This window comes from Babylonia areolata, chromosome 5, assembly GCF_041734735.1.
Source record: "Babylonia areolata isolate BAREFJ2019XMU chromosome 5, ASM4173473v1, whole genome shotgun sequence".
In the NCBI taxonomy this organism is placed as follows: Eukaryota; Metazoa; Mollusca; class Gastropoda; order Neogastropoda; family Buccinidae; genus Babylonia; species Babylonia areolata.
The window spans coordinates 17242353-17257872 of NC_134880.1; the positions used below are offsets into that span (position 1 = coordinate 17242353).

Genomic DNA, 15520 nt, shown 5'->3' on the forward strand with positions numbered 1-15520 from the left:
TCCTCAGCGTCCGACACCAACTCCACCACCCGGAACTCCAGTACCCCTCCTCCCCCTCCCCCCCTCCCCATCCAGCGGATGTCCCCCCAGTGCTGGATGGGGCCGTTCCGGTCCGGGCCCCAAGGGGACGACAGGGGTGTGAGCCGAGCGTCCCGGGACGACAAACAGGTGTTTGGGAGGTCAGAGGAGAACAGCGGAGAGGCCCTGAATAGGTCAGAAGGCAACAGACCGGTGCTGGAGAGGTCAGGGAACAACAGACAGGTATTTGAAAGGTCAGAGGGCAACAGACAGGTGCTTGAGAGGTCAGGAAACAACAGACAGGTACTGGAGAGGTCAGAGGGCAACAGACAGGTATTGGAGAGGTCAGGGGACAACATACAGGTGTTCGGAAGGTCAGAGGACACAGACATACAGACGTGGACCCCCGGACCCGAGGCCTGCCAGCCGCGGCAGGAAGGTGGTGGTGCGGGGGGCACTATCTGCGTGGACCGGACAGGACATCAGGTGAGAGAAGACAGGCAGCAGATCGACGTCAAGTCTCCCCGCCTGCAGAGACCTGTACCCGCTCCCTCCACCTGGTCCCACCCTCCCCACCACCACCACCACCATCTTAACCCTCCCCACAGTCCAACGTTCTCTCCTCTCAAGCCGTCCACACTTAACGGGCAGAAGGCGGCGGCGGCCACTGAGGCGGAGAGAGGTGCCGCACACGGAAACACGCCCAGCGCAGCACAGCCTCTGGTGGCGAACAGTAAACTGGAAGCGAACTTACAACCAAAAAACACTACTCCTGACGGGGTTCATTACCGCATGGAATCAGTAACAGGAAGCGCCTTTCGCGCTCATGTACCGTCGCGCGCAGTGTCCCATCTCCCTGGCCACCCCAACAGCCACCCCAGCAGTTACCCTGCCAGTCACAGACCCAGCCACTGTGTCAGCCTCCCCACCGGTTACCCTTACCCAGCCAGCCACTCCTCCTCCGGCTACCCGGGTATCCACTCTGCCAGTCACAACACCATGCCCATCTCTGGCCTTGTCGACTGTGGTGGCGCAGGTGCGTTCCCTGACAGTGCGCTGACCTCAATGGCCCCCCTGCAGGTGCCCGCGCACTGTCCCAGTTCTGCTGCCCAGTTCCAGGCCTCTAGCAGCAGCAGCAGCAGCAGGTACCAGGGTCAGCACTTTGCCCCCACCGCCTCCTTCACCAACACGGCATTTGCCACCGCCTCCTCCTCTTCCTCCTCCTCCTCTTTCTCTACCTCCGCCTCCTCCCGTTCCTCCTCCTACTTCCACTACCAGCACAGCAGTCAGGTCAGCGTGTGCAGTGGTGGGGCTGTGGACCCCTCCCCCCACCCTGCCCTCCACCCCAATCACCAACGTCACCACCATCACCACCACCACCACAGAACGTCTGCCAGCCTGGTGGAAGGAGGGGGAGTGGTGATGTACGGCAGACAGGAGGAGGAGGGAGTGTGGACGGGAGGAGGAGGAGGGGGGAGTCAGACGGTCAGCACCAACCTGGACATCCTGTTGCATAAAGGTGACAGTCTGTTGGTTTGTCTGTTGTCATAAAGGTGATAGTCTGTTGGTTTGTTCTGTTGTCATAAAGGTGACAGTCTGTTGGTTTGTTCTGTTGTCATAAAGGTGATAGTCTGTTGGTTTGTTCTGTTGTCATAAAGGGGTCAGTCTGTTGGTTTGTTCTGTTGTCATAAAGGGGGCAGTCTGTGTTTTATCTTTGTCATGCATAGAGGTGGCAGTCTATTGGCGTGTCTGTTGTCAAGTCACCTGTCTGTTGGTTTGTTGTCATGTGATGTCATTTTATGATAAGGCAGTGTGATGCTGGGGTGTGATGTGGTGATGTGATGTGATGGTATGATGTGTGTTGACGTGATGTGGTGACATGATGCTGTGATGTGATGTGGTGACGTGATATGATGTGGTGGTGTAATGTGGTATGGTGGATGTGATGTGGTGATGTGACATGGTGATGTGCTATGATGATGCGATGTAGTGATGTGATGTGATGTGGTGCGATGTGGTGATGTGGTGATGTGATGTGATGCAATGTGGTGATGTGTTGTGGGGATGTGGTAATGTGATGTGATGTAATGTGGTGATGTGATGTAGTGATATGATGTGATGATGTGATGTGATGCGGTGATGCGATGTGGTGATGCGATGTGGTGATGCGATGTGATGATGCGATGTGGTGATTTGATGTGGTGATGTAATGCGATGATGCGATGCGATGTGGTGATGTAATGATGTGATGTGATGATGTGATGTGGTGATGTGATGTGGTAACGTGATATGGTGATGTGATGTGGTGACGTAATGTGGTGATGTGATGTGGTGACGTAATGTGGTGATGTGGTGACGCAATGTGGTGATGTGATGTGATGTGGTGACGTGATGATGTGATGTGACGTGGTGATGTGGTTTCAGGGGAAGGGGACAGTGTGGGCATCCAGGTGATCCGGCAGGTGACAGGCGGCATCAGCAGTGTGCACGTGCAGGACATCACCTCGGGCTCTCTGGCTCACAGGGACGGACGTCTGCAGTACGTCTCTCTGTCTGTTTGTCTGTCTGTCTGTACATGTCTCTGTCTGTCTCTTTTCCCGTCTGTCTGTCTGTCTGTATATGTCTCTGTCTGTCTGTCTGTATATCTGTTTCTCGGTCTGTCTGTCTGCGTATGTCTCTGTCTGAGTATCTGTCTTTCCGTGTCTATCTGTCTGTCTTTCTGTATTTGTCTCTGTCTTTCTGTCTGTCTATGTCTGTCTGTCTGGCTTATGTCTGTCTTCTGTCTGTCTCTGTGTGTCTCTGTCTGTCTGTCTGTATATGTCTCCGTCTGTCTGTCTTTCCACGACTGTCTTTCTTTCCGTCTCTATGTCTGTCTGTGACTCCGTCCCGTCTCCGATTTGGATATTATCACGAGATAAACAAACCTTCAATTATAGGACGAAGACGAGTGTTTGCAGACCAAAAAGAGTTGGGATCTGATGGCTATTGTCACACACATGACAAAAGTTCGGTGTTACACGCACACACACACACACACACACACACACACACACACACACACACACACACACACACACACCACACACACACACACACACACCTGTGTTTGTTCCTGATGCTATGACAATGTGCTGTACTCAGTGAACGACATACGGCTGGCAGAGCTGTCCCCCCGTTCGTCATCATTATTTATAATCATAATCATGATCACCACCACCACCACCATCACCACCACCACCACCACCACCACCACCACCATCATCACCATCATCATCATCATCACCATCATCATCACCACCACCATCATCATCATCATCATCATCACCATCATCATCATCATCGTCGTCGTTGTTGTCGTTGTGACAGGAGAGGGGACGTGCTGTACTCGGTGAACGGCAGACGGCTGGCGGACCTGTCCCTGCTGGACACGTTCCAGTTGCTGCACTCCCTGCCCGTGGGGCCCGTGAGGATCAGAGCCGCCAGGCTGCACCCGCCCTGCCTGCAGGTCCGTTCACACTCTACTGACCCGCAGTGTCCAGCCCTGTCTTATATATAATGCTCCTGTTGTCCCACATTGTCCAACACTGTCTTATATATAATGTCCCTGTTGTCCCACATTGTCCAGCCCTGTCCCTATTGTCCCCACATTGTCCAACCCTGTCCCTATTGTCCCACATTGTCCAGCCCTGTCCCTATTGTCCCACATTGTCCAACCAGGTCCCTTTGTCCCTCATTGTCCAACACTGTCTTATATAATGCCCCTATTGTCCTACATTGTCTGCCACTGTCCTATATAATGCCCCTATTGTCCCACATTGTCCAACCCTGTCCCTATTGTCCCACATTGTCCAGCCCTGTCCCTATTGTCCCACATTGTCCAGCCCTGTCCCTATTGTCCCACATTGTGCAGCCCTGTCTCTATTGTCCCACATTGTCCAACCCTGTCCCTATTGTCCCACATTGTGCAGCCCTGTCCCTATTGTCCCCACATTGTCCAACCCTGTCTCTATTGTCCCTCATTGTCCAACACTGTCTTATATAATGCCCCTATTGTCCTACATTGTCTGCCACTGTCCTATATAATGCCCCTATTGTCCCACATTGTCCAACCCTGTCCCTATTGTCCCACATTGTCCAGCCCTGCCCCTATTGTCCCACATTGTCCAGTTCTGACGTATACAATATCCCTATTGTCCCACATTGTCCTATATAATGTGCGCATTGTGCCACACTGTCCAACATTGTCCTGTATGATTTGCCCATTGTCCCACATTGTCCAACAAAGTCCTACAATGTCCTCGTTGTCCCACACTCCCCAACTTTTGTCCTACAATGTTCACCATTGTCCCACAGTGTCGAGCATTGTCCTGCATTGTTCCCCATTGCCCTGCATTGTCCACATTGTCCTACAATGTCCCCATTGTCCTACGTTGACCAACATTTGTCCTACAATGTGCCCATTGTCCCATAGTGTCCATCATTGTCCTACAATGTCCCCATTGTCCCACATTGTCCAACATTGTCCTACAATGTCCCCATTGTCCTACGTTGACCAACATTTGTCCTACAATGTGCCCATTGTCCCATAGTGTCCATCATTGTCCTACAATGTGCCCATTGTCCAGTGTGTCTATCATTGTCCTACAATGTGCCCATTGTCCCACACTGTCCAACATTGTCCTACAATGTTCCCCGTTGTCCTGCATTGTCCAACATTGTCCTACAATGTCCCCTTTGTCCCACATTGTCCAATGTTGTCCTGTAATGTGCCCATTGTCCCACATTGCTCACATTATCCACTTATTCCCACGTTGTCCACGTTACCTCTTAACATCCCCCAGCATCCCACACTGCCGAATATGCATGTTGTCCCACATTATCCACATCTTCTCACATTGTCTACATTGCCCCTTAATGTCCTACAATATCCCACATTGCCCACACTGTCTCACATTAACAGCACCATTCCACATTTTCCACATTGCCCTTTAATGTCCCACAGCATCCCACATCGCACCACATTGTCACACAGTATCCACAACTTCCCGCATTGTCTACATTGCCCATTAATGTCCGATAATATCCCACATTGCCCACGTTGTCCCACATTATCAACACCTTCCCACACTGTCCACATTGCCCCGTAATGCCCCACACTGTCCACATCTTCCCACATTGTCCTTGAATACAGATTGTCCCGTATTGTATTGTTTCGCAGTATCACAACTGGTTCCACATTGTCCCACATTGTGCCACATTGTCCCACTTTGCCCTTCATTGTCCCACAGTATCCCACATGGTGCTACGCTGGCCCACAATGTCCCAGATTGCCCCACATTGTCCCACATTGTGCCACATTGTTCCGATTTGGTCAACTTTACCTTACATTGTTCATGATGTTTCACATTACATCATGATGTCCCAACTTTGTCCATTGTCCACATGGCCCTGCATCGTCCACATTGTTCTCCATTGTCCACATCCTTTTTCATGTCAGTTCCGGCATGCTGGAATTTTTACTCAGCTTTTCCCTTTGTTTTTTTTTGTTGTTGTTGCAGATACAGTCCTATGTATGAAAAGAGTGAAGAAGACACAGCTTGGGTGTCTGCCAGGTACGCCGTTCATGTCCGTAGTATCCATGGTGGAACGTCAGTCCTTGCATGGCAAGATATGTGTGTAGTGTCCAGAGTATGTAGTGTCCAGTGTGAGCGTGTGTGTGTGTGTGTGTGTGTGTGTGCTGGTATCCATAGTGGAACGTCAGTCCTGGCATGGCAAGATATGTGTGCACACAAGCACAACAAAACAAAACCAAACGCACAAAACCCCCCACAAAAACAACAAAAAACCCCAAACAAAAAAAAACAAACACAAAAAAAACCCCAAAAAAACCAACAAACAAAAAAAAACCCAACCAAACAAAAAAACCGCACACACATACACACACGCACACAAGCACCAATATTCCTTGTGACCCCGGTACACTTGGTAATAAAGACATTCTATTCTATTCTATTCTAATAACGTGCAAACACATGATAAGAGACAGGCGGACAGAGGAAGGAGACAGAGAAAGACAAAGGGTCAGGGATGTTAATCATGCTTATTTCTCCGTGCCAGGGAGATGCCACTGGAACTGTACAATGAACGATAACTGGGATGTCAGTGATGCCACTTGTGAATTCAGTGGACCCACCTGCAGAGTCATCACAAGTGAAGAGCTTGGACTCACCAGCAGTCATGACCTTGGACTCACCAGCAGAGACGTCACTAGGTATGACCTTGGACTCACCAACAGTCATCACTAGTCATGACCTTGTTATCACCAATAGAATCATCACTAGTCGTGATTTGGACTCACCAGCAGAAGAATCACAAGTGGCGACCTTGGGCTCACCAGCAGAAATGTCACCAGTCATGACCTTGGACTCACGAGGAGAAACATCACTAGTCGTGACCTTGAAAATCACCAACAGTCATCAGTAGTGGAGATTTTGGACTCAACAGCAGTGATGACCTTGGACTCACCAGCAGACGTCACCAGTCGTGACATTGGACTCACCAAGATTCATCACCAGTCATGACCTTGGACTCACCAAGAGTCATCACTAGCCGTGACCTTGGACTCACCAGCTGAAGCTTCACTAGTCATATCAGCCTGTATAGTAATTATATCCATTCAGCTGATTCTTGGGCAATGAACCAGTCTGCTGACCGACCTGCCAAGCAAAGACTGACAAACCTCAGTGTGATCAATGTTCAGGATATCAGTTGTCTGTGGCAGATGCCCTATCCTCATTTTTTTGTTGGTATACTCCAGCGTTTGTCTTTATGTGTGTGCTCTTCCTTTCTTTTTGTGATATTTTGTTTTCACGTGTGTGGTTTAAACGGATCTTAGAATCGTTTTGTATTAACTCTTTATGGGCGTGTGTGTTGTGTGTGTGTGTGTGTGTGTGTGTGTGTGTGTGTGTGTGTGTGTGTGTGTGTGTGTGTGTTGAAATGTGTTGTTTTGATTTCTTTTTTCAAATGTGACAGTTTTGTATTTGACGCAGTTGGGTTTTCATTATTTCGTTGGGCAGTCATGATATGGCTCTGTGCAGTCGGCTAGACTATTGGCAACAATGTCAAATTGTATACTTAGGCTGCACATAGACTGTAGGTTAATTAATCACTAACATATTATTGAAACATGTGATTTTGTCTCTTTTCTTTTGGTGTTCATTTGGGCGCAGTTGTGTTGGAAGATGTAGCAATGCACTGTTGACGTGTCGTAGAAGACTCATACTACTATCCAAAACATTTTATGGAGAAAATGACACTCGTCTTCAAATACACCACAGATTTTGCATACTCTTGCATCTCCCCCCCCCCCCCTCTCTCTGAATCGTATGCATCATCAATTGAATGATTTTGTGATAGCTACGCCCACCCCCTTCTCTTCCTTCCTCCCGTCCTCCCTTCCCTTCTTCTCTCTGTCTGCCCCTTTCTTTGTTTTCTTGTGCATTGGTGAGTGAGATTGTTTCGTGCTAATTCTTCTTCTTCTTCGTTCGTTCGGGCTGCAACTCCCTCGTTCACTCGCATGTACACGAGTGGGCTTTTACGTCCATTACCCCGCCATGTAAACAGCTATATACTCCGTTTCCGGGAGGGGCGGGGGGAGGGGGGGGGGGGGGGTGAGGGGGGGGGGGGGGTTACCGAGATTCCAACCGGGGACCCTCGGAGTTAAAGTCCAACGCTTTAACCACTCGGCTATTCGGCTGTTGCGCCCGTCTAATGGTAATGAAAACTTGGACTTTTGCTTTTGTTCTGTGACATTTAGGGAACTTTTTCCCTGATCATACAATCTATCAATGTTTTGTTGTTGTTTTTTGGACAAATTGTGGTGGGTTGTTTATGCTTTTCTTCTACTTATGTGCTTTACCTACCCGTCCATCAGATAAGCTTAGAACAGGTACGTGTGTTGATAAAATGACTTTTGTTTTAGTGTGTAATGTTGATGATGATATAGACTGTTCAAAAAGTGACCTTTCCTTGACGTGATTAGGTTGTTCAGAAAGCGGTTTTTCAATTGGTGTGTAATTTTGATGAAGTGATCAGATTGTTCAGAAAGTGACCTTTGTGTTGGCATACATTTTTGAGCACGCGATCAAACTGTTAAGAAAGTGGCCTTTGGTGTGTAGTGTGTAATGTTTTAATGACGTGATCAGGTTGTTCAGTACGTAGCTTTTCTATTGCATTGGTGTGTAATTTTTTATGTCGTGATTAGACTGTTCAGAAAGTGACCTTTGTGTTGGTGTGTAATGTTGATGACGTGGTCGGACTGTTCAGAAAGTGACCTTTGCATTGTTGTGCAATGTTAATGACGTGGTCGGACTGTTCAGAAAGTGACCTTTTTTGTTGGTGTGTAATGTTGATGACGTGGTCGGACTGTTCAGAAAGTGACCTTTGCATTGTTGTGTAATGTTGATGACGTGGTCGGACTGTTCAGAAAGTGACCTTTGTGTTGGTGTGTAATGTTGATGACGTGATCAGACTGTTCAGAAAGTGACCTTTGTGTTGGTGTGTAATGTTGATGACGTGATCAGACTGTTCAGAAAGTGACCTTTGTGTTGGTGTGTAATGTTGATGACGTGGTCGGACTGTTCAGAAAGTGACCTTTGTGTTGGTGTGTAATGTTGATGACGTGGTCGGACTGTTCAGAAAGTGACCTTTGTGTTGGTGTGTAATGTTGATGACGTGATCAGACTGTTCAGAAAGTGACCTTTGTGTTGGTGTGTAATGTTGATGACGTGATCAGACTGTTCAGAAAGTGACCTTTGTATTGTTGTGTAATGTTGATGACGTGGTCGGACTGTTCAGAAAGTGACCTTTTTTGTTGGTGTGTAATGTTGATGACGTGGTCGGACTGTTCAGAAAGTGACCTTTTTTGTTGGTGTGTAATGTTGATGACGTGATCAGACTGTTCAGAAAGTGACCTTTGTGTTGGTGTGCATTTTTGATCACGCGATCAAATTGTTAGGAAAGTGGCCTTTGGTGTGGAATTTAATGACGTGAGCAGACTGTTCAGAAAGTGGCTTTTCTATTGGTGTGTAATCTTGATGACGTGATCAGGCTGTTACGAAAGGCGTGATTAGACAAAAGAAGTGATTAGACTTTGTGTGTGTGTGTGTGTGTGTGTGTGTGTGTGTGTGTGTGTGTGTGTGTGTGTGTGTGTGTGTGTGTGTGTGTGTGTGTGTGTGTGTGTGTGTGTGTGTGTGTGTGTGTGCGTGCGTGTGTGTGTGTGTGTGTGTGTGTGCGCGTGCGCGCCCCCGTCTTTATATATGAGCAATAAACTTTTCGTGAAAATGCCTTGTTTTTGTTGTTGTTGTTGTTGTTGTTGTTGTTGTTGTTTTAAACTGAACAATCTGCATTTATTGAATATCCATTTAATCTCTGGCTTTGACGAACCAAATGCAATCCATCACCAGGTGGTCAATATGGATTCAATGAAAAGTGCTCTGCCAATCCTTCATCGATTGTCTTCATCGTCACTTTCATCGTCATCTCCGTCGTTTATTAAAAAAAAAAATTTGGTGTCATATACTGTACCATGTCAAACTGATGCAAACTAGGCCTATGGTTTGCTCTGTTTGGCCAAATTTCGCGCGGCTAACAGTGAAAAGACGCCCCTCTTAGTCTGGCCCGCTCTTAGCCAATCAAACGCCTCTAACAGCTATAAGCGCTGAATCATTCCTTTGGCCAAGGCTCTCCACGCCATCTTGTCAGGTTTTCGCTCTGTCTCGTCTAACGCTTTTTTTGGCTATTAAGCGTTTTCATTTGGCCTTATTTTGTTGTATGCGGCTTGCATGTGTATTGTGCTTACATTCTGTGTACTCGTTTCGACTCGGCCCCCTCGATTTCTTCGTATTTTCTACCTCTGAGTCGATCCTGTCTTTCCTTTCTCTGTTGGGGTTCGTGTTGTTCGCTGGGTGCTTACGCGCGGTACCATGCCTCGTTTGCCATCCTACGAAGGCAGGGATCATGATGCTGGCAGAGGTACTCGCCAAGAGACTCTCCCAGGCCCGGAGCTCATGATTTCTCCCGATAGGGACCGCGGCGATGCGTCTGCAGACGCTGATCGCGGAGGGGACGCTCGTCCCGATAAAACGGTCATGAAGGGGACCGGGGGGAAAGGGATTCGAGCGTCACCTCCCGAAGTGTCCCAGCGCGAGGCGGGTGGAAGGGGGAGTAGCACGTCCTCTCTTGGTGGTGGGAACTCGCGGCTGGGTGCGGACTCCCAAGGGGAGGCCGCCCCCCGCCGTTATCCGGGTCCCCACACGGAGACGGCCCTCAGGGGCCCCAGTGCTGTTTCCCCTCCTCCCTCCTCGGTCGACCCCCCTCCCCCACCTCCTCCTGGGGGAGAAAAACAGTTGGTTCCGGGGGGGGACCTCCACTTAGCCCACCCCGGGCCAAGCCACCCCAGTCTCCCCACGGGAGGGGATTCTGGGCGCGTGGCAACCTGCTCTGCAGGTCTCCCCGCTATCCGGCCGGTCTCCCCTGCTGGGGGAGTCCCGCGCGTGTCAGGCGGTTCCAGGCAGTCAGACCGCCGGCCTTTCGGCCTGTCTGACACCCAAGTCGGACCTGACCTCCCTCCGACTTGGCCAGGCTTTTCCCTTCAACGAGGTCAAGGCACCAGTGACCCTTGGGGCTGGGGTCACGGGATGGCTGGTGCCCACGGGTGGTATCCCCCATTCTACCCGTACTGGGGTGCACCTATGGTGCATGCTGGGTTCCCGGGAGGACCAGGGACTAACCCCTGGTCCGCTCCCCACCGGACCCAACCCAGCACAGACCACAGAGTGACACACACAGCCCCGACAAGAGGGATTGACTCTTCGTTGGGCAGGTCGAGCTCCTCGACCAGTGTTAACACTACAGCCTCGAATAGGTCCTCTGTCAGCACGCAGGTGACCGCCACGGTCACTACGGCTTCCTTTTCAGGACCGACGGCAGCTGAGGGACCCCGCTCAGCCCGTGGGAGCCTGCTGGTCCCACCTACCCAGCCCTCGGTCCTAAAAGGAGATGAGTGGGTGTTCGTCCCCTCACAGCACTCGTGGGTCCCTCTGGCGTCCAGGGACGCTCTCTCTGAGAAGGTGTGGCACCCACCATCCCAAGCATGGTTGGACCTACGGTCCACACACTCCCCACCCTCTTCAGGTGTCAAGGACATAACAGAGGAGACCAGGGTCCCTGCTCGGGATCGCCCCAGCTCATCCCGCTGGGCTGACCACAGCCCACAGGACGCCCCCGTGGGTACATCCACTTGGGATGGCACCCAACAGGGGATGGACTGTGAACAAGGAGGACAGCCCCTGTCTTCGGATGAGGACGAACAAGCAGATGAGCACTCTTCGCCCCCATCCCAGTGCGACAGATGGAGCCCACGCCTCCCTAGGGACCAGCCTGAACCAAACTCGGACTTTGCCGAGCTCGAACTGACCCTCCCCAATAGGGTCACACATGCTGAATCAGTCCCTCAGGCAACTTTGTCACCCTTAACCCTCCTACGGTCAGGTGACTCTAACTCCAGAACCACAAGGCGACTCAGAGTGCCAGAAATGGCTCAGGAGTGGCTTAATAAGCCAGCCCGCACCGTCAGGGGTGCTGCTTCCATCCCTCCTCCAGGCAGGGAGTCACTCTCTGCCCCGGGCGCTTTTGCCCCAGGCAAGTTCCTTAAAGATCCCTCCAAGGGAGGAGTGTGGTCCTGGTACACACAGGACCACCCTGCCTACAGGGAAGCAGAGCCCTCCGCGCAGGACAGGATGTTGGTCTCACAGCGCACCACCTTCCCCACCTCAGCTACTCTTCCCTTTAAGACATTTGCAGAGTGGGACAAACTGGCCCGCCGCTGCCTCCTCGAGGTGTCCACGGCTTATACCTTCTTTGACGCGTTCCTCCACAGAGCCAATGAGCTGTGGGAACGACGTCCAGTTCAGCAGGACACGGAGTCTCCTTCCTCTGGCCTGCCTGGCCTCTTCTCAGACCCGAGGTTAAACACTTTTGGCAATCGAGTAGCGTCTGGTCTCACGGCAGCTGCAGACGCAGCTACCAGCCTTCACTTCAATACGGTGCTAGCGCGGCGGGATGCTGTTCTCCGCCTCTCTAACATTCCAGTAGAGGAGAGGGCTGCTCTGCGGTCCATCCCAGCACAGCAGCACTCCCTCTTCGGCCAGTATGCGCCGCATTTTGTCAGCCACAGGGCAGAGACAAACCGGGAGGTGGCCTCATATTTAGCCCAATCCTCCCAGGGGCGCCAGGGTTCTATACCTTTGAAGAGACCCGCCACCAGGGCTCCTCCATATACCTCGCCTCCTAAGCCAAAGCGGCGTGCTCAGAATCAGCGGCAGAGGAACAAACCACCTCATGGCCGTCCAAGCCGTCCGGCCATGCCCAAGGCCAGAAGGCAGCACCCCCAATGACTGGGCCCCGATTCAGCACCGCCAGTCGTTCAGCCCCTCCAAGTAGGAAACTTGTCCCGGCACGCGCATCAGTGGCGTGCTCTGGGACTCAACGACTGGATTGTGTCGGTGCTAGAGTCGGGGTACATGCTCCCTTGGGTGGGGGACCGCCCCCCTCTAAGATCCACTCCTCCTCCTTATGTGCCCAGCTCGATGGAGCAGGAGAGCGTCTTAGAGAAAGAGATATCGCACCTACTCCTCATAGGGGCGATATCTCAACTCTCGGACCCGGGCCCCGGTTTTTACGGCCGGTTGTTCGTGATTCCAAAAGTCTCCGGAGGGTGGAGACCAGTCCTGGACTTGTCCCCCCTCAACAGTTTCCTCCCCAAGATGAAATTCAAGATGGACACACAGGCACAGATTCGGGAGACCATGCAACAGGGAGATTGGGCGACGTCCATTGATCTGAAAGATGCTTATTTCCATATCCTCATCCACCCGGCATCCCGCCGGTACCTGAGGTTCGTGTGGAGGGACAGAGTGTTCCAGTTCTCTGCCCTCCCATTTGGTCTGTCCCTTGCCCCTTTCCTGTTTACCAAGGTGGTGCGGGAATTGGTGTCAATTGTCCGGTCGGAGTCCATTCGGCTCATACAGCCAGACTTCTAGACCTGTGCTCCCAACTGGGCTTCATCACGAACCAGGAGAAATGCGATCTGTCCCCGAGCCAGTCCTTCGACTTCTTAGGGATGAGATTCGACACGCGGTCCATGATAGTCTCTCCGACGCCAGATCGGTGGGACCGTCTGGCAGGCCTCCTCAACCACTTGCGCCATTCCTCCCAAGCAACGGCGCGGACACTTTCTTCCCTCCTGGGCATGATGGAGTCCATGGCACCTCTCATCCCTCTGGGCAGGGTTCTCAAGCGCCCTCTTCAGAGGGCACTCAGGCTACGGTGGTCCCAGAGCACTCAGCCATGGGATACCCGGATATGTCTGGGCGAGTGGTTCCTCGAGGTGACATCAGAGTGGTTAACCACCCCTCTTCTGACACAGGGGGTGCCCATAGCCCCACCTACTCTTCAGGTGGCACTATTCACAGACGCCTCCTCCATGGGCTGGGGAGCCCACATGGACTCACTCCATGCAGCAGGGACTTGGTCCCCGGAGGAGCGCCTATGCCACATCAATGTTCTGGAACTGGAGGCAGTTCGCAGGGCTCTCCAGCACTGCATAGCGGAGGCCAAAGGCAAGACCATTCGCTTGTTCACGGACAACACAACAGTCGCTTGTTACGTGAACAAAGGGGGCGGAGCGCACTCGGCAGACCTCTCTCTGCGGACCGAGGCTCTCCTCCGTTGGTGCCACAGCAGGGGCATTGCACTTTCAGCGAGACACATAGCAGGGAAAGACAACATTTTGGCAGATGCTCTCAGCAGGTCCAAGAGTGTCATACACACAGAGTGGACCCTGGACAAGGACACCCTGCAAGGAGTGTGGGAACAGTGGTTCCGGCCGATGGTGGACCTCTTTGCGACAAGGTTCAGCAAGAGACTTCCCACGTACGTCTCTCCAGTCGCCGACCCAGAAGCATGGGCAGTGGACGCTCTCTCTCTAGACTGGAGCAGTCTGATTGCCTACGCGTTTCCTCCCTTTCCAATCCTGTCCAAGGTGATACGGAAAGCCAGGTTGGAACGCCCGCAGATGATCCTCATTGCGCCGAAATGGCCAGCCCAGCCCTGGTTTCCGGTCCTTCAGTCCCTGACACATGTTCCACCACTGGAACTGGAAACCAAACCTCATCTGCTGAGGCAGCCTCGTTCGGGCATTCCTCACTCCAATCCTCAAATGCTCCACCTGTACGCGTGGCTGCTGTGCGGGCGGATCTGTCAGCATCACCATTGAAGTCTTCCACCCCTCGGTCAGCCTCTGTGTCCGCCGCGCTGACCAAGGGGGGTGCCTCCTCCGACCTCCTCTCCATAGTCTCCAAAGCCAGGAGGGAGGGAACAGAGACTTTGTATGACTTTCGATGGAAGAAATGGCTGAGTTGGTGTACAGCTCAGAACATTCCCCCTACTAACCCTACGAGCATGCAGCTGGCCAACTTTTTGGCTCACTGCTCCTCGGTTCTCAACCTGTCTGCTAGTTCTGTGAGAGGGTACAGGTCTGCCATTTGTACCACTATCAAACAGCTAGGTGGTCCCGCTTTTGAAGCTGATTTCCTGCTCAGAGAAGTGGCTAGGGGCGCCTCTCTGAAGGAAGCTAGGAATCCCAGAAGAGTGCCCCTCTGGGACTTGTTCCTGGTGCTGGATTTCATTCGAAAACAGCCCTTTGAGCCATTGGGGACTATTCCTTTTGACCTGCTCACTCTCAAGACCACTTTCCTTCTGTTGCTGGCCACGGGCCGTCGTAGAAGTGAGATTCATGGTCTTAGTGGTATGCCACAAGATCTAGCATTCCACAGAGATGGTTCCATCGCTCTTCGTTTCCTTCCAGAGTTTCTGGCTAAGAACCAAGACCCCGAGGTCCCTTCCCCCTCTCTGAGGGTCAGACCTTTGTCGGATATTCTGGCACAAGATGATGAAGATAGGCATCTCTGCCCCGTTCGGTGCCTCAAATACTATTGCAATAGGTCTCGCCATAGGCGTTCTTCTCAGAGGCGCCTTCTCATCTCCCTCAATGAGAATTACAAGAAAGATATCGCTGCAGGCACCATTTCCCGCTGGGTTTCCCAAGTCATTCGTAGAGCCTACTCTCATGCACACAAGGATCTCAGCTGTCTTAATCCCAGAACACACGAAGTGCGGGCCATAGCTACTTCGGCTGCTTTCCAGCACTCGGTACCACTGCAGCATGTCTTGGAGGCAGCCTTCTGGCGGTCGGAGAATCCCTTCATCAACTTCTACCTCCGGGATTTCCGTATGACCAGGGCTGACGGTTCCAAGGGGATTTCCTTTGTCGCGGCTAACACTGCCGTCTCAGTTTCAAGGGCTCCCCATACGAACCAGTAGGCGTTGCCCTCCTCCATTTGCTTTAAATTCTGCATCAGTTTGACATGGTACAGTATATGAC

General features: G+C 51.8%; 1 protein-coding gene across 4 annotated transcripts in view; it reads left to right on the forward strand.

Moving 5' to 3' along the window:
* The window catches only part of LOC143281979 (uncharacterized), a 36670-nt gene extending 29030 nt beyond the window's left edge, over window positions 1–7640 (forward strand). For 2 of the 4 annotated variants that reach the window (XM_076587353.1, XM_076587354.1), the window contains exons 10-14: window positions 1–1537; window positions 2443–2557; window positions 3385–3523; window positions 5577–5630; window positions 6136–7640. The exon at window positions 1–1537 is cut by the window's left edge and continues 112 nt beyond it. In XM_076587353.1, coding sequence (XP_076443468.1) covers window positions 1–1537; window positions 2443–2557; window positions 3385–3523; window positions 5577–5594 — 1809 coding nt within the window. In that variant the 3' untranslated portion in view covers window positions 5595–5630; window positions 6136–7640. The remainder of the gene's footprint in view (window positions 1538–2442; window positions 2558–3384; window positions 3524–5576; window positions 5631–6135) is intronic. The other 2 variants (XR_013055198.1, XM_076587355.1) reach the window with 2 other exon arrangements.
* The last annotated feature ends 7880 nt before the right edge of the window (window positions 7641–15520 follow it).